Source organism: Oncorhynchus tshawytscha, linkage group LG29 (assembly GCF_018296145.1).
Source record: "Oncorhynchus tshawytscha isolate Ot180627B linkage group LG29, Otsh_v2.0, whole genome shotgun sequence".
Lineage (NCBI taxonomy): Eukaryota > Metazoa > Chordata > Actinopteri > Salmoniformes > Salmonidae > Oncorhynchus > Oncorhynchus tshawytscha.
The window spans coordinates 14,179,224-14,202,145 of NC_056457.1; the positions used below are offsets into that span (position 1 = coordinate 14,179,224).

Below are 22,922 nucleotides of genomic sequence, written 5' to 3' on the forward strand. Positions count from 1 at the left end.
CTATAGCCAGATTTGAGGAAGCAGGGTAATGTGTGGGTGGCTCCGTCAGTAAAGCAACAGCACCACCTCGTGTAAATGGCTCTGAAACACTAATGCGAAACAATAGCACTGGCATACAACCGACACTACATGACATGATACAAATTTGTCGGAATACAATACAACTGAAGCTTTTCAAATGTGTTTTATTGTATCAAGTCATAGGCTATTACCTTACATAATGCATGCACTTGAAACAATCAGTACAAAGTTAAGTATTTTCCCAAAATAACCTGGTCCCAGACCTGCATGTGCCTTCACGAGTGATTCAAAATACTAGCCAACTGAGATTCCAAGGGGTTTGGCTAACTGCATATACTGTATGTGATGGTGTAAACACTGCGGCAGCATGGATTATTGAATCAGAATATGACCCACTTTACTCCTGGCACTCATTTATTTAAACCTGCCCAACAGAGTAGACCTTTACATTGCAAGACTGTTTAGCATAACAGCGAATCAGATGTTGGCCAAAGCACCTTTGGGACTCCGGAGTGGCGTAGCGGTCTAAGGCACTGCATCTCGGTGCTAGAGGCATCACTACAGACCCTGTTTTTAATTCCAGGCTGTATCATAACCGGCTGTGATTGGGAGTCCCATAGGGCGGCGCACAATTGGCCCAGCATCGTACGTGTTAGGGTTTGGCTGGGTAGGCCGTTATTCTAAATAAGAATTTGTTCTTAACTGACTTGCCTAGTTAAATAAAAAACAATACAGATCTGCGATCAGGCTTGGTGCCAATGTTATGGTTTTTCCTCAATCGTGTACAAGCAATTTTTGGATCCGTGTTGAAACGTATAATTAGCAGGTCAGCAGCGATCAAATGCATGTACTAACGTTATGATCATTTTCTTGTCTTTGTACCTGACTTGCATTTCATAGACCACCTTTTGCAAAACTTTAAATACAAATGTCATCAGCGAATACAAAATGAATTGTAGTCTTTTTCACAGAATATTAACAAAAAAAATGTTCACCCGAAGAGAAATGTGTACAATTGCGTTAACTGTTTCCGGTAATGAGTAAATACTACTGCACGGAATTCTAATTAAATCCCATCAGTGTCATACCATGTACAATATCGGGAAATTTCTAAGCAATGGGGACTCACTTGTATGATTTTGTACAATATTGCTGACATGCAGAGTGAAGTTGGGTTACTTCTAAGTAAATCTTGAGGCTATACGTTCATTTCAGTGGTGTTCCTCCATTGTATTCACCTCGTTTCCTATTTATGTATAGCAATGGAGTCTACAAAACTATGAGAAACCCAGCCTATGCATTGAATACAAGGACTTAGATTGTGATACCGATGAATGAATCCTGCACACAATGCTGATTTTAAAAACATGTAATGTGTATGAAATATGCATAAAAGGAGACTAATCGCACAGAATTCTGCACCTTTCAATGGTTGTAGGCTAGTACCAATTTTGATCATGACTTAGTGACTGCAAATAAAGACTTTTGTCTGCTTGTACTCCAGAGATAAATATGGTTGCATTAATGTCTTTGCAGACACTAGTCTTGTGGACTGTTGTAAAAATCGACAACATTGTTCCAAAAAAATGCTTTTACGTGATTGTGAAAAAAGTACACTAAATAAATAATTTTACAAACAGATTCAGTTTATTTTCAGAGATGCTGGCAAGGCTTGCAAATAAAGGTGAGTAAGTCCATAGTCTTTCCAGTTCTTTCTTTAAAGATTATTAAAAAGACTTGATTCATCAAGGCAACTTGAAGTGCTTTTCCATATAGCTCCACTCATACTAACCAGCTATGCACATTCATTGCCAGATTTCAGCATACTGTAGTGATTTGATCATTGATATCGGTATTTGACAGGTTTCAACGCCACCATCAACCTTTAGTGGCAAGCAGCACACAGTGCGGCAGAGGCACCTCTTGGGGCATGGTCAGCATCATAATGGTGAGGTGTGTGGAGGAGCTCTCAGACCTTCATAAAGAAGGTGTCTGTTCCAGAGCTTTACTGGAAAGTATGGTCTACACCCCACTCCAGTGTTTCCTTCTACTGGTCTTGCCACTGCCTCAATAGGGCTTGCCTCCAATGGCAGCTAGTATCTCCTGGCGCTCCTCAGCAGTGGGCATGTCAGGCTTCACGCCGTCTCGTCTCCTATTCACCATGAGGTTGTGCTGAAAAAAAGAACAGAAAACATTGGAATCACGTCGATTTAAGTCCATAGGCCCTGTGATACACACTGATTTGGGACTGTTAGGGTCAAATCCCAACTGATGAAAAAAAAAAAAAAATGGGTGCCTGATGTTTTGCCCTTGAACGAGTCACCTAACCCATTACAATTGCTTCAAGGGCGCTGCACCCTCAGGGTGGTTGTGTGTCTCCTGGGGGGTGTGAACATAAGAGTATTTCCAATCTCTGAAAGTTAATAGACAATGAAGTACATATTATAATGCAGATGGATAGATGAACAAAACCAGAACATTACCAATTATTTTGTAGGGCAGCTCCGTGCAAATGTCTACATTCCCAAGACTGCAATGTGGGTGTCCTGGAACACAGCCACTGCAAATCCCCATCTCAACCCAGTTGACGTAGACAGAGGCTCGTTAAGGGGTGGGCTCTTGCCTTAGACCGCTGCGCCACTCGGGAGGCATTGCATCACAGTGCTAGAGGAGTCGCCACAGATCAGGGTTTGATCCCGGGCTGTATCACAACCGACTGATCAGGAGTCCCATAGGGTAGTGCACAATTGGCCCAGTGTCTTCCGGGTTAGGTGATGGTTTGGCTGGAGGGTCTTTACTTGGCTCATTACGCTCTAGCGACTCCTTGTGGCGGGCCAGGCGCCTGCAGGCTGACCTCTAGTCAGCTGAACAGTGTTTCCTTCGACACATTAGTGCGGCTGGCTTCCGGGTTAAGCGGGCGGGTGTTAAGAACTGCGGTTTGGCAGGTCACGTCTCGGAGGACGCATGACTCAACCGTCGCCTCCCGAGGCCTTTGGGGAGTTGCAACGATGAGACAAGATTGAAATTGGGGGTAAAATTTAAGGAAAAAATAAGTGGCCTCTTCAGCAGGTGCTAATCAATTAAGTGGATTCCATAGTTTAATGACTGGCACAGAATAACTCAACAGGGAGCGAGCTTTGAATGCAGTGAGTCATTCTGCTAGTCCTTCCAATTTTAGTTTGAGGTGATTTGAGTATGTTTTAATATTAAACATTGCCTTCGGACAACCTGTAAATTTGAATTCTTCATCTTTGCCTCATGTTGGCCTACATGCAATACTTAATATCTATTTGAGATCTCTCACTGCATTAGGCTACATTAGATTGGCACTCATGGATTGCGCCAATGCATACTCACCCAGTATTTTCTGCAGTTTTTGTATCTCAGAAAATATGCAGAACACATGTTCTTATCATAGTTATTGGCATCCAAACATTTCTGAGAACCATCACTTTCCTGGAAAAGAGTAAAGTCATGTGGTTCAATTTGACAGAAATTACATTAACATTCAAACCAGTATAGATCTCAAATTTAGTAGGCATAATCTCATTCAAACATGTAGCCTGCATACTAATACATACTTCAATGCATGGGTTTATATCTTTACTTCGAAGCTTGCGCACGTTTTTGTCCATTTCTTTCTGCGTCGCTGAAAAAAAACAAATGTGCAATACATTGAAGTCGATACATTGTCTCGTACAATTAAACAATTTATGATCACGGTTGGCTACAATAAAACATACAAGGTCAGGGATGGACCCATTGACCTATGTATTCTCAAGTGCGGCAACAATGACTAGATAAATATCAGGTACAAAAAAAGTTACCATAATTTCAGGAACAGCAAACTCATAGCTGCACCTTATAACGTTGTTGCTACAGCTCGAGCTACATGGATGAACGTCAGAGAAGGCGAAGCGAGAGCGTTTACGGCGCTCAAAATCTGTCCACGAAATAAGACCAAAGTATTTTTTTTTGTATGGAGATCGGTGACGAATTTGTTTAACAAAAAAATGTAATCGCTAATTTCCTACTTGAGGCGTATTTGATGTGATATAAGTTATGTAATGGTTATGTTGTTACGAATGCACTGACAGTGGACGCACGTGGCATTTTGGCAAAAAAAAAAAAAACTTTAAATCGGAGTTGTGCCTGTTCACAAGCATATCTGCCCTCTAATTGGCTGGAATTGTCCCACCTGATCTCGCCTACCTTCCATCTTCGTGGACATATTTCCATTGTTAGTGCCGTCACTCGACTATCTTGTCAATATAATAGATCATCTTTGTCATTGACCTTCGAATGAGTGAGCTAGCTACTGCAACTATAGCAGCTAACTAATAAAAAATTAAGCCCGCAAGAGGGCTAACGACCCTTTCTGCTAACCGATGTCACAAAAGCGACACTGCAAAGGCAAAAGGTTATCTCAAAAGTTGTGCATGACTCTCCCCAAAGATGTATGATAATGTCGCAGCTAGGCATAGCTAGCTAGCCAGCCAGGAAGTCGAATTGTTTGATAATGATATTTTCACGCGACAGCGAACCTTTCGCAAATCACTGCGCTTCGACTTTGGTCAAATCTACATGACTGCCCACCGCCTTCCGCACTTACTTTTCTTGATGTTATGTGGAAATCTTGGTTGAATACTTGTGCATCTATTCCCTCATGTCAGTTCGAACGTCATTTAATAACATCGCACTACGATGTTCATGACGTCTGCAACAAACTGACAGCAAAACTGACCAACAGGACAAAATACAGAAACGACGACAGGGTACTTTTCAGTAAACTGACAGGTCGATACGCCAATAGGACGGTTCTAATGACATTCTTAGTCCACCTATTGTTATAAATAAAACCAAAATGAAGTCAATGCGATTGACAGTATCACTAGCGAGTCCGAAAATTGAACTTTATTAAAAGGGACAAACAATGACACTGAAATATAAAAGTGACAAGACGTTACACAAATCAAAAATAAGAGGTGGGAGGGATATTGAGTAGGCGTGGCCAAAATGTATGTTTGGTTGCATCGCAGCGCATACACAATGGCTGCTGGAAAGAGGGGAAAGCAAACAATTTTCAGGCCCGCCGCGTCTAGCAAAAAATATGAGAAAAAAATTATAAAAAATTCGGAAAATAGTTGAAAGTCAAGAAAAACTCCGTAGAAAGGATGTTAAGGCTCCTGGGGTGAGTTTGGCGTAATTTAAGTAAATTGTTACGGAGTTCTTGAATTAAAATATCGGGGTTATTCAAATTATGAGAGAGGGGTGAGCTAGGGAAAAAAGTTTGTGTTAATCAGCACCCAGTTTGGGACCTCAGAGGAAACCAAAGGAAGACAGAAATATTAAGAAAATTTAAATAAATTGTGTCATTAGCGCTAGGCATGTCACGTTGCGTAATAGTGAATGTCAACAACCATGGAAAACAGTTGAGTTGAGAAAAGTTAAGAAAAGTTTAGCAATTTTGTTTCGTTTACGTTTTTCCTGAATATAATAACAACAGTGCTGCGAGGACAGCCGACGGGAACACACGCGCACTTAAATATATCAAAATTATTTAGAAATGCATGCTGTGCGCATACTGTTTTTATTTTTACCCACATGAAGGCTACACCAGAAAACACTGTAAACATGCCCTTATCGATAGAAGCATTTTGCCGAAACTTGAAAATACGCAATTTAATATGTGAATTGTGATTTTATTATCTCTGTATTATGTCATTTTTTCATCAAGAATGTAGGCCCTATAGACAGAACACGTATTTGACTAAAATCAGAGATGACAGTGCAACTTTGGGTTAGTTTAAATAGACAAGTATCGAAGAGAAGAAGTTGCTTGTCAATACCATAAACAACCAAAATGGAGGGAGAACTGCGGGCAAACTAATTAGGCGATGCTAAACATTTGCTTATGCATGTGTTCATGTCCGTCTATTTTGTACAGAGAGTTATACTAAGTTTAACAACATGCATTGGATGATGTTACAAGCTGCTGCTATGTTACATCAAAATCACGTCCCATTGACTTTGATGCGATTAATTAAAATGTTTATATTTGCAGGTTGCTTACATTATCAAATTCAGATTGGACATGATGATCAGTAGCATTGCATGTATGATGCACTGATATAGTAGGCTATCTGTTTTTTTGTGTCGTGTATAAAGCTATTCCCAGGTTATTGTTAGCCATAGCATTGAGCCCCTGCTATCTGACTGGTGCTGCTCATGGCTATAGGACGCACGAGGAGCCTATAGCAACATGGCAGAACCTCTACAAATGAACTCGAGATGGGTTCACACTGCTGTTTGGCTTAGGTTTTACAGTCATGTAGGCTATTGGCCGTTTTGGGGAGGTTTCTCTTGAATGTCACAATTGCGCTATGGATTTCCTATTGTGCATGTTCAGCCAATATGTCGATGTTGTCTCCTATGTCATAACTATTTGGCTTATATGGTGAATAGCAAGATGCAAAACATTTTGAAGTGTGTGCTTTGCCCTCCTAAATTGGTTTTCACATGGTGACAAGTTTTGCATCTTAAAGAGAATGTCTTTCCCCTGCCTTCTCCTCGTTTTATAATTTTATGACCGGGTTCGATTTCCATTTACATGACTGTAAACATGTCAGATGCAGCCGTTAAAAAAAAAAAAAAACTTTAAATGAAATGCTAAATATATATTGTTACGTAATGTCACTGAAGTGTGTGCAAATCACTGCATTCTTATAATCTGAGTTAGGCTAACTGTGGTCCACATATTTGGCTCTTCATAATGTAATAACTTGACTATATGCATTCATTTTGGGGTGCATTATATTGTATTACAGTTACAACTTTTGTTTGTTTTCTATATTTTAATAAAGTTTTTATTCTAGAAGCATTTGCACCAGAAGATGAGGAAAAAAAGTAACTTTGTTTCTATAACATTGTTAATGTGAAATGTATCTAAATAAGATGAATCTGTTGCATTAAAACACTTGTTTGTTGCATTGAAACACTTGCAACTTTTTTATGTCTTAGATTTGGGGATAAATACTAGTTTTTGATTAGATCTTATAAAACTGTACAGTTACACTAAACAAATTAGGTTACATTTTATTATTGGTATAAGGTCGAATGGAATCAACAATTGAAGAGTTTCATTCTAAAATGTTACATAGCAATTTTCAGAAATGTTGGTTAAAGTGGCTTTTATTGTTTAACTAAATCGAAGAGATTGGTGTGTTTTTTCAACATCTAATCATGGCATAGGGTTGTTCAATGACAGACATGTTTTTTTTCTTCTCAAATCTATCACTTGATGGTTTCATTTCAGAGAGACAAATAGTCATGTTTGTTTGCAAAATGCCAAATATCCGCCTCACTCTCAGAGAAATAGGTAGTAGCCTACTGCAAGGTTTTTCAGTCAAATGTAACAAATAACTATTTTTTTAGTAACGAACTGAACAGATGATACTTTTGTGATATCAATATAAAAAAATATATGATAATTCATTACAGTAATATGATATCTCTATGTAAAACATTTACATTTGACATTTTAGTCATTTAGCAGATGCTTTTATGCAGAGCGACTTACAGTAAGTGCATTCATCTTAAGATAGCTAGGTGAGACAACCACACATCACAGTCGAATATACAGGATATGAACATCCCATTCCAGCTCAACAATGGATATATAGCGTTTTGCCCAAAACATAAAACATCTTCATAAACATCTCAAATCTATTATACAAAATCTGAGATCAGTCATATTTTACACACACATGGAGGTACCCATAAGCAATCATTTCTGATGAAAAAACAAAAATATGACAAATTGGTGGATATAGCATTTTGGAAATAAATGATTAAATTGGCTTTAAAGTTGTAATATTCATAGAGCATTTGATATACTTTATATCTTTACATTATTGATGTAGTGTCTTTTTCATCTGTTCACATCAGAAGACAACAAAAAAATGCACATTTTAATTGACCTATTCTAGTAATCCAGGCTCTTTTGGAATGAGTGTCTTTTTCAAGGCAGATGGCCTCTGGTATTGTCTAGGTTTTATGTAAAATGTCATATTTTACAGTTTAATCATTGGTTCATGTTTGAATTTGGAGTACTCCAATGGGGCTATAGCTGAAATGCTCACCAATGTAAGGTGTATCAAATACAATTGGATGATGTTTTTTCTGTGTATGAATATCCAGAGAATTAGTGTCAGAGATACAGTCATTCTGTTACCAAACGTTGCATCTGCACTGTTCCTCAAGTAAATGTGGAAATTGTTCAAATAAGTCCTTGTGCATAGAGATGTATGGTTCATTTAACTTTGCAATCATTGGTTTTTGTTTGATATACATTTTAAAGTGTCACTCTGCTACAGTGGAATTGCCCGTATCTAACATAAATGATCGAATATATGTCTATAAAGTAATGTTGTTAGACAGTTAGTGAGACGGTTGAGAAAGAGACAAAACGTTTGATTTAATGTTGCATTAAGAACGATGTTTTGTCTTAATGAGAAGCATGGTCATGTTGAGATGGTGTGCAGTTCTAAATCAATCCAGACATCAATGTGTAAACCCTGTTGAAATTCTAAATACCTGATTTGTAACTGCTTTAATTTGTCAGTTTATAGAATTGTGCATTGTGAATACAGATCACCAGAAATGGTTTTGATAATCATTAGATCAGAAAGTGTTTTTTAATTTTTATTTCGTAACATTTGAAAGATTAAGTTTAACGGCCAGAAAACCTCAATTTAAAAAAAAATACCATTATGATACATGTTTTTGTGACTAAGTGTATCGCAACCATATCACTTTTCAGTATGATTTGCTCACCTTATCATTCATTGTGTAAGGCTGCTCAGACTGTTGTCCAAACGAAGATGGTTTAATGTGCCGCCTCAAGAGTTTTTAAGCAAGGCTCCAGAGCGGTGACCTTACAAGGCCTTTACCATACATATAGCTTCAGAAAAATCCCCTTCACACAACACGACCTATGTATTGTAATAGCTTAGAGCAAGAAAAAAAGGAACAAAGCATTAGCTCTATCTAAAGACATAACTATCGAGCTATGGATGCCTGCCTTAACACGCCTGAGCTTGGCATTAATAACCCCCTCCAATAATTGTGTACATTACAAAACATGTAGACTCTCCCCATATTCTTTAATGGGAGCTCCTGTGCACTTCCTTTACACCCTGTTTCCTGCACACTTCCCAACCCGGCTTGCATCGAGAGTCGAGACTAGCTGCTCCGGGATGATCCAGCGTGAGAGGACATGGGTAATTAGCCATGCGGGTTTGGCAGAAGCTGCGCTCCTGTTGTTGCGGGAATGTTACACTGGAGGTCTTTTGAATCCGGTCCCAATAGTGGAGAAATATAGGATCAAGAAAGATTGAATGCCATATTTAAACACAATGGCCTTATTACTTTTTTCTATGACTGGATTTGATCTGGATTTTCAATCTCATAAATGTAACCTATGAAGGGGTTCTCATCAATACTGGTCTGTAATACAACTTATAAATGTATTCCCCTACTTGTAGAATGATATGGAATTGCAGTAGAACTCTTCTTACGCTTTTGAATGAGAACGTGAACCTTTTTCCCTCTCCCTCTCTCTCGCACACATCTTCAGGTGCCTGAGTCCTGGCGGTGTTGAGCACATAAAACTGGAGAGAGAACAAGCGTCGTTGACAGTAGGTGGGCACCGCGTCCTTGTCCAACCAGCCGCGCTGCCCTAGGGTGCCATGGCCACGGGAACCCAGGGGCACTTAGACCACGTTCCGGATAAAGCCAGGCTTGCGGCGGCCACAGGGAGGCGTAAGAGAGCGGAGGGGGGCAAGCCCAGGAAGAACTTCCCCTGTCAGCTGTGCGAGAAGGCTTTCAACAGCGTGGAGAAGCTAAAGGTGCACTCCTACTCACACACAGGAGAGAGACCGTACCGGTGCTCCCATCAGGACTGCACCAAGGCCTTTGTCTCCAAATACAAGCTGCAACGGTAACAGAACAAGCACCTGTTATCTTCTAGTAGGCCATACTGTATTCATATGTACAACACTTACTGTAATATGGAGTTGTTATCTTTAGTAGTCTGTCATTGTATACATTCATGTATTATTTAAGTTTTAAAATCACATGTATGTCTCCTGACTAGCATGCCTACATAAGTACTAAGAGTTTTTACTGTAATATAAAGTGTTGCTGGATTGTCATCTGTGTTCAAAGGCATATGGCGACACACTCGTCAGAGAAAACCCACAAGTGTACGTATTGTGAGAAAATGTTCCACCGCAAGGATCACTTGAAGAACCACCTGCACACTCACGACCCCAACAAGGAGGCCTTCGCCTGCCAGGAGTGCGGCAAGAGCTACAACACCAAGCTGGGCTTCAAGCGTCACCTGGCCCTTCATGCGGCCAACAGTGGAGACCTCACCTGCCAGGTGTGCCTTCAGCCGTTCGCCAGCACCGGCCTTCTCCTGGAGCACCTTAAGACCCACGCCGGCAAGTCCTCGGGCGGCACCAAAGAGAAGAAGCATCGGTGCGAGCACTGCGAGCGCCGCTTCTACACACGCAAGGACGTGCGCCGCCACATGGTGGTGCACACAGGCCGCAAGGACTTCCTGTGCCAGTACTGCGCCCAGCGCTTTGGCAGGAAGGACCACCTGACGCGCCACATGAAGAAGAGCCACGCCCGTGAGCTGCTGAGGGTCAAGACGGAGCCGGCTGATTCGCTGGACTCACCCTTTTCCTGCGGGCTAGCCGGAGGCGTCAAGGGCGAGCTGGCCACCATGTCGACGCCACACAGGCAGCTCCAGCTCAACCTGTACGGTGGCCCTCTGCTGCCACAGCACCACTGCCCCACCATGCCCCCCCTGGACACAGAGCCCAACCCCCACACCCCTTCCCCCTAAAGTACCAGCTGGGCTCTAATCTTACCTCATACTCCGTCTCCACTCTGGAGAGGGAGCAACATCTAAAGGGAGAACTGGAGACATATCTGATGGAACTGCAGAGCGGCATGCCGTCCTCCTCGGCCGAGGGGGCTCAGCTATCCTCCGCCTCCAAACTGGAGTTAGACTCCCAGGTGGGCTCGTTGGATGAGACCTCGTCTGACGAGGCATCTCTGTCCAAAATCTCGGCGGCAGCGGGCGAGTCGCTGGCCTCCTCCTCATTGCTCGATTTCTCACAGCTCTTCAACTTCCTGCCCTTGAACAGCCCTCCTTATGGGCACCAGGTGACAGCCGGTGGGGGTCTAGGCGGGGTCTCCTTCCCGCCAGAGGAGGCACTGTCTCTCGTCCAGCTTCCGCCCCAGCCCCTGGATTCTCATGAGGTGACAGGGAGCGGGGAGGATGTAAGCCCCCTCCACAGCCTCTCCTCCTCCTACACCTCTAACCTGAGCACAACCACCACACTGCCCCGCTTTCACCAGGCCTTCCAGTGACACAACACAACACACACGCATGCACACACACTTACACACGTACAGTAAACACACACAGGCGGATAAAAAATGATATTCTGCAAATTATTATTTTCATGCCAGTAACACATTTTTGAATATGTCTGCACAAAACTACGACGTAATAGCACTTCTGTTCAACAGTTATGGGATTCTACACATACAGATACAGTATATTAGATGTATGGGTGTGTATCAGCACTGACATATACCACATACACAAGTCATTTGGCTCAACCACATAGCTCAAGCCATGGGCTAATGGTTGACATTTCATGTGGTTCGTGTCAACAATACTATATCTTCACCGCCCTTGCAAATTCACCACTATAATGTTCATGACCAACACAGTCCATTTTAGTTCAAACAACAATTAAACATAACTAGGGTTTTGGAGTTTTACATAGAGGAATTTATTTAGGAATGTGATTGCAGTGATGTATTTCTACCAATCTATATTCTTAACCCCCATTGCCTTGGAGTAGATTGAACCTAGTATGTCGATTTAACCATATTTTCATATAGAACTTTGTACTTTTGTGTGATGTTGAATGTCCTCACCGCTAACCATTTTTTAAAAATGTCTTTATCTCTTTGTTTTGTTTTAAGATTTATAGCAATGCAATCATATGTTTTTAGACATAAGGTACTGAAAAGCGCCTTGTGGAATGTAGTGTGAGAATCATCCCTGTTCCCCATCAAAACCAAAGTCCACCAAATATCGACTGAGTTGCCAGGCAGAATAGTGTCATGGTATCGCTGATGGTTGTAAATGTTGCTGCTGCCTAGTAGTTCCCCTATAGGCCGATGGGATAACTCAGCTACAGATAGACTAAGTTGTTCGTCCTCATTTCATTTGATTTCATATAAAAGGGACAAGATAATATACCATTTTTATGGCAAGAATGTAATCGTAGGCCTGATTCCATTTCGGCCCCTAGCCCTTCGCTGCTTCATACCCCTTGGTCAAAATTGCTAAAGGACCGAAATGGAACCAGACAGTAGAAACAACATTAAAGCACTGCTACATAACTAGGGTCAATTTGTCTTTCCTCATTCTACCGGTTTTAGTACCGGATATGAGGTTAGAAATAGTTTGGGGAGCTTTAACTCAATCATTGCCTGGCTACCCAAACACCTAGCTCCGGCCAAACGCTATTGGCCTGAGCACCTCCCCGACGGTTTCTAGAACGCAAACTTATTCTAACTGTTCTGATTGTCCCAGAATCGGATGGGTTGGGCCAGAGCCAGAACACACGTGAGTAAAGCGGCGTTTAGAAAATTGATCATTGGCTTTGATACTCCGATTGGTTAAAGATGATCCAATTGCTGAGGATTTTGTTTCGTAAACAGACCCCATTTTGTCACCACAAACAACTTCAACAATGGCAGTCTCAGACTGAAGTATGTAGCGAACATAGAGCAGCGGAAGAATTCCATTTGAGTCGTTAGGCAAACCATGCATCAAATCAAGGATAATGTTAGCAATATTCAATCCGCAGGAAACAGTGTAGTTGAACCACCAGTTGCAAAGAGAAATATGTCCATTGTGCAGTTTGAAGAGCTAGATGGGTATCTTTAAATAGGTATCTGGACACTTTGTATGAGTATGCTAAGGTTTGTGTGAGCCTAGGGCTAGTATGTGATTGCAGAGGAGAGGACCCTCACGCAGAAAATCTGGGAGGCTGTGTAGAGCGGTCAGAACCGAACTGCCTGTTACAACTCATCTAGGTGGTGCGATGGATTAGTCATGTCTGAATGTGTGAATGGGAGATTTGTGCCTCACACATGCAGACATTCAGAGTAGTGAATGCAAAAGCACTTTTAATGTAATATGTGACACATTGTTCCTTCACTCAGAGCAAAGGGATGTCCTAACTTTACATTTCAAGTCAGTATCCAGTAATCCAAGATTATCTTCAAGGCCCATAATACAATTACAATATTTTGGTTTTTATTTTATTTATTTCATTTTGTGTTTTTTTATTAACAAGTAAATACAATATTACAGCCAGCCAGATTCCTCTTGTTATACTATTCACAAAGAAGGAACCCTCTCAAATATAAGTTTACCGACCAATGGCAACCAGCATATCAGCTCAGTACAGAAAATGCTTCTCTACAAATGCTGAGACAGAAACACAGCTACTTTAGCTTACCAGTACCTGAAGTAGCCCCTTAGCGCCAATTTAAACAGTTGTTTTGACATTGTATGGAAGGTTTAGATAAAGTACTGTATTCTACACCTCTGCGTGATATGAACTTGGCTGGAGTTCATACTTGGCCGTCACGGTTGAAGAGTGTTCATGAAGGATTTGGTTTTTAGTGTCTCTAAATGATCTTGTCAATTTTGTACGATGTGTTGTATAGTGCTGTATGATATAGAAACTAGAGGAAAATCCCAGCAATGATGAAATATGGATGACTGGTCTGGTCTGGTCAAGAAGTGACATTCCCAGAATTGTCTCTGAGCGAGATGCTGTAACACTGTGCTGAGAGACACTGACCCTGCTGCTGTCAAACAGTTCCTGAACAACTACAATACAAGTCAAAAGTTTGGGCACACCTACTCATTCAAGGGTTTTTCTTTATTTTCACAATTTTCTACATTAGTGAAGACATCAAAACTATGAAATAATACATATAGAATCATGTAGTAAGCAAAAAAGTGTTAAACATATCAAAATATATTTTATATTTGAGTTTCTTCAAAGTAGCCACCCTTTGCCTTGACAGCTTTGCACACTCTTGGCAATCTCTCAACCAGCTCCATGAGGTAGTCACCTGGAATGCTTTTCCAACAGTCTTGAAGGACTTCCCCGTATGCTGATCACTTGTTGTCTGTGTTCCAACTCATCCCAAACCATCTCAATTGGGTTGAGGTTGGGCGATTGTGGAGGCCAGGTCATCTGATGCAGCACTCCATCGCTCTCCTTCTTGGTCAAATAGCCCTTACACAGCCTGGAGATGTGTTTGGTCATTGTCCTGTTGAAAAACAAATGATTGTCCCACTAAGTGCAAACCAGATGGGATGGCGTATCGCTGCAGAATGCTGTAGTAGTCGGGCTCGTTAAGTGTGCCTTGAATTCTAAACAAATATCTGACAGTGTCACCAGCAAAGCACCATCACACCTCTTCCATGCTTCACGGTGGGAACTACACATGTGGAGATCATCCGTTCACCTACTCTGCGTCTCACAAAGACACGGGGGTAACTCAAATGACCTTATCCTCTGCATTAGCGGTAACTCTGGGTCTTTCTTTCCTGTGGCCGTCCTCATGAGAGCCAGTTTCATCATAGCGTTTGATGGTTTTTGCGACTGCACTTTAAGAAATGTTCAAAGTTCTTGAAATGTTCCAGATTGACTGACCTTCATGCCTTAAAGTAATGATGCACTGTCGTTTCTCTTTGCTTATTTGAACTTTTCTTGCAATAATATGGACTTGGTCTTTTACCAAATAGGGCTATTTTCTGTACACCACCCCTACCTTGTCACAACACAACTAATTGGCTCAAATGCATTAAAAAGGAAGGAAATTCCACAAATTAACTTATAACAAGGCCCACCTGTTAATGGAAATGCATTCCATGTGACTACCTCATGGAGCTGGTTGAGAGAATGCCAAGAGTGTGCAAAGCTGTCATCAAGGCAAAGGGTGGCTACTGAAGAATCACAAATATAAAATATATGTTGATTTGTTTAACACTTTTTTGGTTACTACATTTTTCCATATGTGTTATTTCATAGTTTTGATGTCTTCACTATTATTCTACAATGTAAAAAATAGTAGAAATTAAGAAAAACCCTTGAATGAGTTGGTGTGTCGAAACTTTTGACTGGTACTGTATGTAAGATGAAACAGCTTAGGTCACTGCCAGAATAATGTCAGTCTTTAGGAACTTGTGTACTTGGCACTGTGTGCTTGTGGATGTATGTGTGCATGTGCATCTGTAAATCTAAACGCCTATGTTTCTGCTTTGTTCAGTGATAGTGTATGGAAGATGTTTTCAGTTACAACTTAGATCTTAGTAGCCAGATCAAGTCAATCCCATCATCGAAGGAATGACATTGATACCCCTGGGATGTAACGCTATGATGATAGAGGTTTGGCTTCAGGTAAAAGTCAATCTTTGGCCTTAATGGATATCTAATACAGTATTTTTGTTTTACCCTCGTTCGAGACGTGCCATTTATAGGTGTCTTTGCCTCACTCAAAGGGAGATGAGGACCTCACAGACACCTTTCAACCACGTTCATTTCAGTACAGCAGGGCCGATTACATGCAAGTGTGCAAATGTGCCTATAGCGTTCTGACCAATAGCAGCAATGTACTGCATATCCATTTGATTTAATCAAGTTTTTACTATTTAATTCTCTAATGTAAACCATAATCAGTTTTATAAATAGATCCCATTGAAATAATTATATTATATTAAAAACATTAGTGGGGGAACTGTTTTGATATATTTCTACTAAATCTTTAATGCTCACGTAGACCAACTCTGTAAGTTCATGTAACCTATGGGAGTGGATATTCATTTGCTTGATTATAATGACTGAAAAAGTACAGTAGCTGGGCTGTTCATTTACAGTAAGGTCCACTTTAGGTTGCCACTTCAGCTTTATCTCCAACTTGTATGTTTCAAAAAAGACTATGCTCAGTTTGGACTGTATATCACAACCTTTCAAATTGTGTGAATAAACAATTGGTATACAGTGTTTACTTAGCTCATGCATTTAGACTGTCCAGCAGTGTTTTCCCTTGGCGCAAAAAAATGTGCAACCTCACATTGTTTTACTTTGTTAAAAATAACCAATAAGGCAAAAAACTTATTTGAATCCTCCATGTTCCTTAAACATTTCTCGAATGAAAACAATATCACTTTAGTTAGGGCCACGGGATGTCATTGAAAGGGGAAGCTGAATGCCTGTGTCATGTTTTCAAGTGTTATGGGGTTGAGTGCTATCAATGTATCTTGAAGGTTTGTGGTTTTACATAAAATGTTTGGTAAGCCTCTATATAGGGCAGATTCTTCTATAATCGTAGCACTTTTGGAAAATGTTATGCCTTTGTTTCCTCCAGTACTTTTTTTTCTTGTTTAAAATACCTTTATTACAAAGTATAGATGTCATATTTAGCTCTTTAGAAAAAGTTAACGTGTAAATACAATATTAAATGTTTTATTTTTTACAGGTACCATTTTTACAGTGTTTTACTATCATTAAGTGTCATTTGCTTTACTTGCACAAATGTTCTGTGTGTCTCATTGAGGGATCTATCTGTCGGATAGTAAAGACTATATTTTCACATCATTGCTGCCATTTCAAATATGCCACATTTCTTACCATCTATATCTATGCTGGCAATTTGTTTGACTTTTAACCCTTGATAAAGTATTCAGAGAGCTAGTGTATGTAGCTATCCCAGTATTTACACTTAATAAACACACTTGGTTGCCTTAAACATTATTTTTTAATTGACAAGTTGGTCTAAATGTATTGGAGTAACTTAGAAGGCTCAAGTGCTTGGGGACACTGATATTTTCATATACTTTTTTATCCCCAATATTTTACACTTTTATTGTTCCCTGATGGATGACTCCGTATCTGGTTGGAGGGGTTTCTTCAGTGAGAGACACAGACCTTTAGCAATTCATGTCAACCTTCATTATAAGCTTCAGTGGTGCCAGTGAACCATGTTGAATGTGTATGTAAGAAACACTGCAATATTGCAATATTTTGGTATTGGATCAAGCTGCTAATGGATACTTCTAAAGCTCCTTAAGGTGCTACAGACCTCTTTTCTAGTTCTTTGTTTTGTTTTTACAAAAATATAAAATTGAGTTGTATGGTCGGCATGTGTGTGCCTGGTTGTTTTCATATACATATATTTTTTGTACTGTGACTATTTGTGGCCTTGTATGGACTTGCCTGTAATGTCACATGCTTCTCTCCTTCACTTTGTATGGCGGTGTGATGGGGGAACCTTTGTCATCCTGGTGATTGACATGAAAGGGCTTGGGAGAGTGTTCACTTGTTGCCTCAGTATAAAATCAGGCTGAGATTACCTTGGTGAAGATGATGATGATGATGATGATGATGAAGAAGATAATGACTCCACGATAGGGGACACATTTTTTAAAAGGACTAGTAGTACTTATAGCGAGGGATTTGTTCAGAGGCAAACTGCATTCCAGCCATGTTGGTTTTGTTGTTCATTGCAATGCCATCCTGTGAGAATGGACTCATGTTGCTAATCATGTATATTTTACTTAAAATCTATTTTACAAACTACTGTTGTACTTGTATAAATATAGGCAAAATAATTCATATATTTGTGTATAAGTTGTGTAAAATAGAAATTAACGCTGCAGCTTTTTATAAATTTTCTAACATTGACATCATCCAAAGAGACAGATTATTTATTATCTGGCTGAGTAACCTGATTTGTTTTCATACTACCTTGCTGCTATGAGAGAGAAGAGCTGCAGTCTTCAACTCCACTGTTATTACACAGTGTAATGAAAGCTCAATAAACATAAAAGAAGGATTCATGTAAAAGTCCACAATTGTTGGTGCATTTTTTAAGTGTGTGTCAGTATGTGTGTAAAATGAGTGCTAAAATGTTGTTTTATATAGTGAAACAAGTGCATGAGAATTGTCCTGGCTTTTTAATTATTTCTTCTTATTTTATCATATTTTAATTGACTTTCTTGGTCATATTCAAGGTCTTCAAGACAAAAATCAAATATAATTAATACATTTTACTGGAAGATAAGCCTATGCATATTCAACCAATTTGTGCTTTTAGTCACTGGTTCTGTTAGATGTGCAGATCAACAAAGAAGGTTACTGACAAAAAAATGTATTCATCCAATTACATTTTTACGTGCAGCACTTGATTTCTATCATATACAGTGCTCAATGAATGACATTTAATGAGAGCAAGATTTACCTTTTCAAACATGATTGAAGTCTCTCCCACAAAAAACGTGACTGTGACTTTAAATCAGAGGCAAATCCTCATTAGTGCTACCTCTTGGTCCAGCAATCAACTGATCTAATGACAGCTGTGTGAATAGACAGGCAACACGCGCAATCTCTTGTTTTACAGCAAGCGCACTAGGTGGTTCGAACATGCCATCCCCAATTCCCCTGACACGCTTGTTGCCTAAAGACCTTTATCCATCTCTAGATTTTGGAGCTTGCAGCAGTCCACTGGCAAAGTATTCCAACGATTCCACCCTACGAATTCCAACTCAACGGTTCCATGGGAAGGTCGCAACCAGGCTATGGTCATCCACCATTGATTGGAAGGAACTGCAATCCATGCAGCCCATCGGATCTGGGGGGTTTGGGTCCGTTTACAGAAGTGTGTACTTTGGGGAGACTGTCGCTGTCAAAAAAGTGAAGAAATGCGTCAAGAATAAACTCGCCTCCAGGCAAAGTTTTTGGGCTGAGCTAAATGCAGCTCACTTACGCCATAAGAACATTGTGCGAATTATAGCAGCTACCACGTGTATACCGGAGAATTTAGAAAACGGGGACAACATTGGCACAATAGTGATGGAATACGCAGGTGAACGAACTCTCCACCAGGTCATCTACGGTTGCGCAGAGACGCTCGAAGTGGACAGGTGGATTACGTTTTCCAAAAACATTGCGCATGGTCTTCAGTTCTTGCATTCTCATGGTATTGTTCATTTGGATATCAAACCTGCGAATGTATTGGTTTCGAGGGAGGATGTGTGTAAGATTGTTGACTTTGGCTGTTCACTGAAATTGGAGCTCGGGGGGGATCGGCCCAGCCCCCAAATGAGTCTTGGCGGGGGCACTTACACCCACCGAGCGCCTGAGCTGTTGAAGGGGGGAGACGTGTCTCCAAAATCCGACATCTACTCCCTTGGCATCACTATTTGGCAAATGATCACCAGAGAGCAGCCCTATACAGGCGACAGGCAATATGTTTTATACGCAGTAGTTGCATACGATTTACGCCCCTCGGTCACTGATGAGTCCTTCAAGTCACACCATGGGGACCTTTGCCGATCCATTGTGTCCAAGTGCTGGAGCGGTGAGCCAAGCTGGAGACCAAGCGCTCAAGATGTCATCACAGATCTGGACAAGATTCGGTCCGAACATTAACCTTTTTATTTGTAATTTTCAAGCCAGCCTATTCATGGTATGATCCGTCAGTTGTGTCCATAAATTTTTACACATTTTTAAATTTACGCACAGCTTTTACGCACAGCCAGTTATAGACTCCCATGTTGTCTTCCTGAATTTAAGTAAATTGTGAAAGGCAAGCCCCAATGGGACACCACAGATTAGTTTGATGCTGCCATTCTTCTGCCAATTCTGCTTAAGTGTATTTATAACACATGCTACCTAATCTACTCATTTTTTAAACGCAGAACCTCTTGAACGATTTACATTTCTGATACTGAAGTTGGTTTTGCTCTGTGGACTAGATTGTTTTACTTGTTTACTTGATTTATAAGGATTTAATAATGTTTCAATGTCAAATAAATGTTAATGTCAGCAGCAGTCTGTGCATGTAACACACTTGAAATGTATGTAAAGTTTAGATATTTGAGATTTCATTAAACGTCCTTGATTCATACTGGAATGGTGTTTCTAGTATTGTAATAGCATTAGAGTGGGATGACTTCTACAGCATCAACAGAAACAGCTTAACTAACCTGTTTTGCTCATGTTGAAATCATTTGTTTGGTAATTGTGTGTTTAGGCTTACACTTAGATCAGTCAGCTTAAGTTAGTTTCTATGGCCTAACCTTCAACAAAATGTATACAATGGGTGTGTCATGTCTCAGAAGAAAAAGGAACCATTTGTATTTTCATAAGGGAAAAAAATATCAACATTGCTGCACATTTACCTAATTTTAGGCTATGAAATTGCTAGTTGAAGGTGGTTAAAACATCAGCACATAAAAAGCAACAACAGCCCTACATAGCAGACAGCAGACAGGCAATAATCACATATCAGACAAGGCAGAAGAGTTTACCCATGTTGGCCACAGCACCATACTCTACACAACAGAGAAACTACCTTCAGGTGGAAGGTAGAAAGCTAGGTCCCTTGGAAAAACGGATTGATTTCATTTGAAACAAAAATACACAGTACGCAACTTTACAGGGATAACACAAAGTAAATTATTTCATTACATAGAAACAGACATGACATTACTTCGTAGAAAACTCGGATAATAAAGTATCTGGTATATTCAAGTCTTCAAGGGAGTAGAGGAGGACGGGTGCCCTTTCGAAATATTCGAACGGGTCCTTTAGGGGTGATTTGGTTCAGATACGCCTCCTTGGTGTTCAGGCTATTCTATTGGCACAAAGGTCACGTGGTGCCCGGACGTAGTGTGTATATATACGGAAGCAGGCCTCTCTCAATCCCTTTCGCGAAGAACTGACGTTCCTGACTCACCGCTGTTCGCTTGGAACTTACGAATAAGTCGGTCAGGAATATAAAGAACATGGTAACATTTTATATCTTCAACTATACGTAAACATCTTCATATAGCTAGCTCGCAATGTTGATACTGTAAATAGATGATCAGTATGTTAATTAACGTTGGTCGCTCTGATTCCGGGCAGTTGCACGTGTAGTTGCTAGCTAGCTAACTAGCCAGTGAAGATGGCTGGGTAGGTAGCTATTCATTTTGGATGGCTTTCTGCCAATTTAATGGGTCGAATTAGATAACGTTGAACTAGTTCTGAGTTGTCTTAATGTGACGAGGTATAGTTGGGTCGTTTCTAAATGAGTCGAGTAACTGACGTCTGACCCATTTCCTGCTTTTTGGCTTTACCTTGTTGGCTAACTAACGAACTAACGTTAGCTTATTAGCCAACAGGACATTTCCCTCCCTTTCATTATTGCTTCCCCATATGCCAAACAGCATGACACGAATGCTTGGCTAACGTACTTTAAAGCCTTAAGTGTAGATGTTTCCTACATCTTGACGCCAAACCACGATAATGTAGCTGTAAGTTAATATTTCAGTGAATGTTAGAATCAATAACTAACTAATACTATGGTGTTCGTCTTTTCATTTTGAATTGGCCATTGAAACAGCAGGGTCTATCACGGATGCTGCAGTTGCTGAAATATTCGTTCATCGCTCGCTTCATTTCTGGAGCTTGGATTGAGAACCGTCAGAATAGGCTACAATACATGCGTTCATTACTTCAACACCAATGGCTATGAGGATAAAAAACTTGCTATGACAAATTCTGATTCGTAATACGCTATTCTGAGCCATGACTACACATTTGAAGCACACTCAACTTAGTTGCCCTCTTTTGTAAAAATAAATAGATATATTTTTTTACATGCGTGATTCTTTCCTTGCACCTGTAGGCGTTCAAGGACACCGGTAAAGCCCCTGTTGAGGCTGAGGTTGCCATCCATCGCATCCGTATCACCCTCACCAGCCGCAACGTCAAGTCTCTGGAGAAGGGTACCTTACTTTAAATACTTTCACTTTGTCAACATCTTTGGCTATGAGGATAAACACTTGATATGACATAGCTAATGCTATGATACATTCTGATTCATAATACGCTATTCTGAGCTATGTGCACCCATTGATGGCCTGTTGAAGTGCATGTCGCTACCTTTATTTGACATGCAGCCCTTTTACTTAATGTTCTTAGTGTGTGCAGACCTTATCCGTGGAGCTAAGGAGAAGAACCTCAAGGTGAAGGGTCCAGTCCGTATGCCCACCAAGGTATGTACACCAGATATATACAACGGTCCTTCCCGCATCCTTGACAGCCTGGGACTCCCATCTGTGGTCTACCCTGGGTCTCTATTGAGGTGATGCCAAATCAACGACCCTTCGCTTTCTGCCCACTCCCCAGTGGTGGCTCTGATTGAATAGGGGACGACATTACAATTTTTTTCAAATAAAACGATCACTCACTAAGGCTAAGTAAGCTGAGGGGAAATGGTAGTTTGTTTTCCACCAGGTGGCATTAGGCTTCAGGGACTGGTGTTGCAGTTATGCCGTTGTGTTAACTTGGTCAAAATGCTGATTGACACTTCACTTAACATTTGATGGGTGGTATCCTGTTTTATTTTGTTTTCTCATCTCCTTTCAGACTCTGCGCATCACAACCAGGAAGACCCCCTGTGGAGAAGGCTCCAAGACCTGGGATCGTTTCCAGATGCGGATCCACAAGCGTTTGATCGACCTGCACAGTCCCTCTGAGATTGTCAAGCAGATCACCTCAATCAGCATTGAGCCTGGTGTAGAGGTTGAGGTCACCATCGCTGATGCATAAGCTGTTTTGTACCCCATGCAATAAAAGCTTCAAACATTGTGTGGATATTGTGGCTCATTAAATGTTGAGGGATATTAAATGTTGCAGGGGTTACAGGTACTAGCTGAGTGATGCTTATATTGG

The 22,922-nt window shown here is 40.6% G+C and overlaps 4 protein-coding genes and 1 non-coding gene across 6 annotated transcripts; 4 read left to right on the forward strand and 1 right to left on the reverse strand.

Moving 5' to 3' along the window:
• Positions 1-1,646: 1,646 nt before the first annotated feature.
• Positions 1,647-4,773, reverse strand: chchd7 (coiled-coil-helix-coiled-coil-helix domain containing 7). 2 transcript variants are annotated; one of them, XM_024413253.2, is made up of 4 exons: positions 4,634-4,773; positions 3,603-3,670; positions 3,379-3,477; positions 1,647-2,193 (listed from the first exon to the last, which is right to left on the reverse strand). In XM_024413253.2, the coding sequence occupies exons 2-4, from the start codon at positions 3,654-3,656 to the stop codon at positions 2,089-2,091; spliced, it is 258 nt and encodes an 85-aa protein (XP_024269021.1). In that variant the 5' UTR covers positions 3,657-3,670; positions 4,634-4,773; the 3' UTR covers positions 1,647-2,088. The 2 variants fall into 2 exon arrangements, with proteins under 2 accessions (XP_024269021.1, XP_024269022.1); XM_024413254.2 differs by lacking the exon at positions 4,634-4,773 and adding an exon at positions 3,849-4,621.
• A 302-nt stretch (positions 4,774-5,075) lies between these two features.
• Positions 5,076-14,123, forward strand: plag1 (pleiomorphic adenoma gene 1). The gene is given in 4 exon segments (XM_042308813.1): positions 5,076-5,212; positions 9,659-10,021; positions 10,249-10,907; positions 10,910-14,123. Coding segments are annotated over 3 exon segments (1,467 nt in total). The 5' UTR covers positions 5,076-5,212; positions 9,659-9,770; the 3' UTR covers positions 11,467-14,123.
• A 4,341-nt stretch (positions 14,124-18,464) lies between these two features.
• mos (v-mos Moloney murine sarcoma viral oncogene homolog) lies at positions 18,465-20,237 on the forward strand. The gene has a single exon (XM_024392874.2). The coding sequence runs from the start codon at positions 18,624-18,626 to the stop codon at positions 19,629-19,631; it is 1,008 nt and encodes a 335-aa protein (XP_024248642.1). The 5' UTR covers positions 18,465-18,623; the 3' UTR covers positions 19,632-20,237.
• A 620-nt stretch (positions 20,238-20,857) lies between these two features.
• rps20 (ribosomal protein S20) lies at positions 20,858-22,838 on the forward strand. The gene is made up of 4 exons (XM_024392873.2): positions 20,858-20,992; positions 21,874-21,973; positions 22,170-22,243; positions 22,617-22,838. Exons 1-4 carry the CDS (start codon positions 20,990-20,992, stop codon positions 22,797-22,799), a joined length of 360 nt encoding a protein of 119 aa, XP_024248641.1. The 5' UTR covers positions 20,858-20,989; the 3' UTR covers positions 22,800-22,838.
• On the forward strand, positions 21,712-21,777 carry LOC112245467. Its single transcript, XR_002952746.1, has one exon. It is a non-coding gene; the product is annotated as a small nucleolar RNA U54 (small nucleolar RNA).
• Positions 22,839-22,922: the final 84 nt, after the last annotated feature.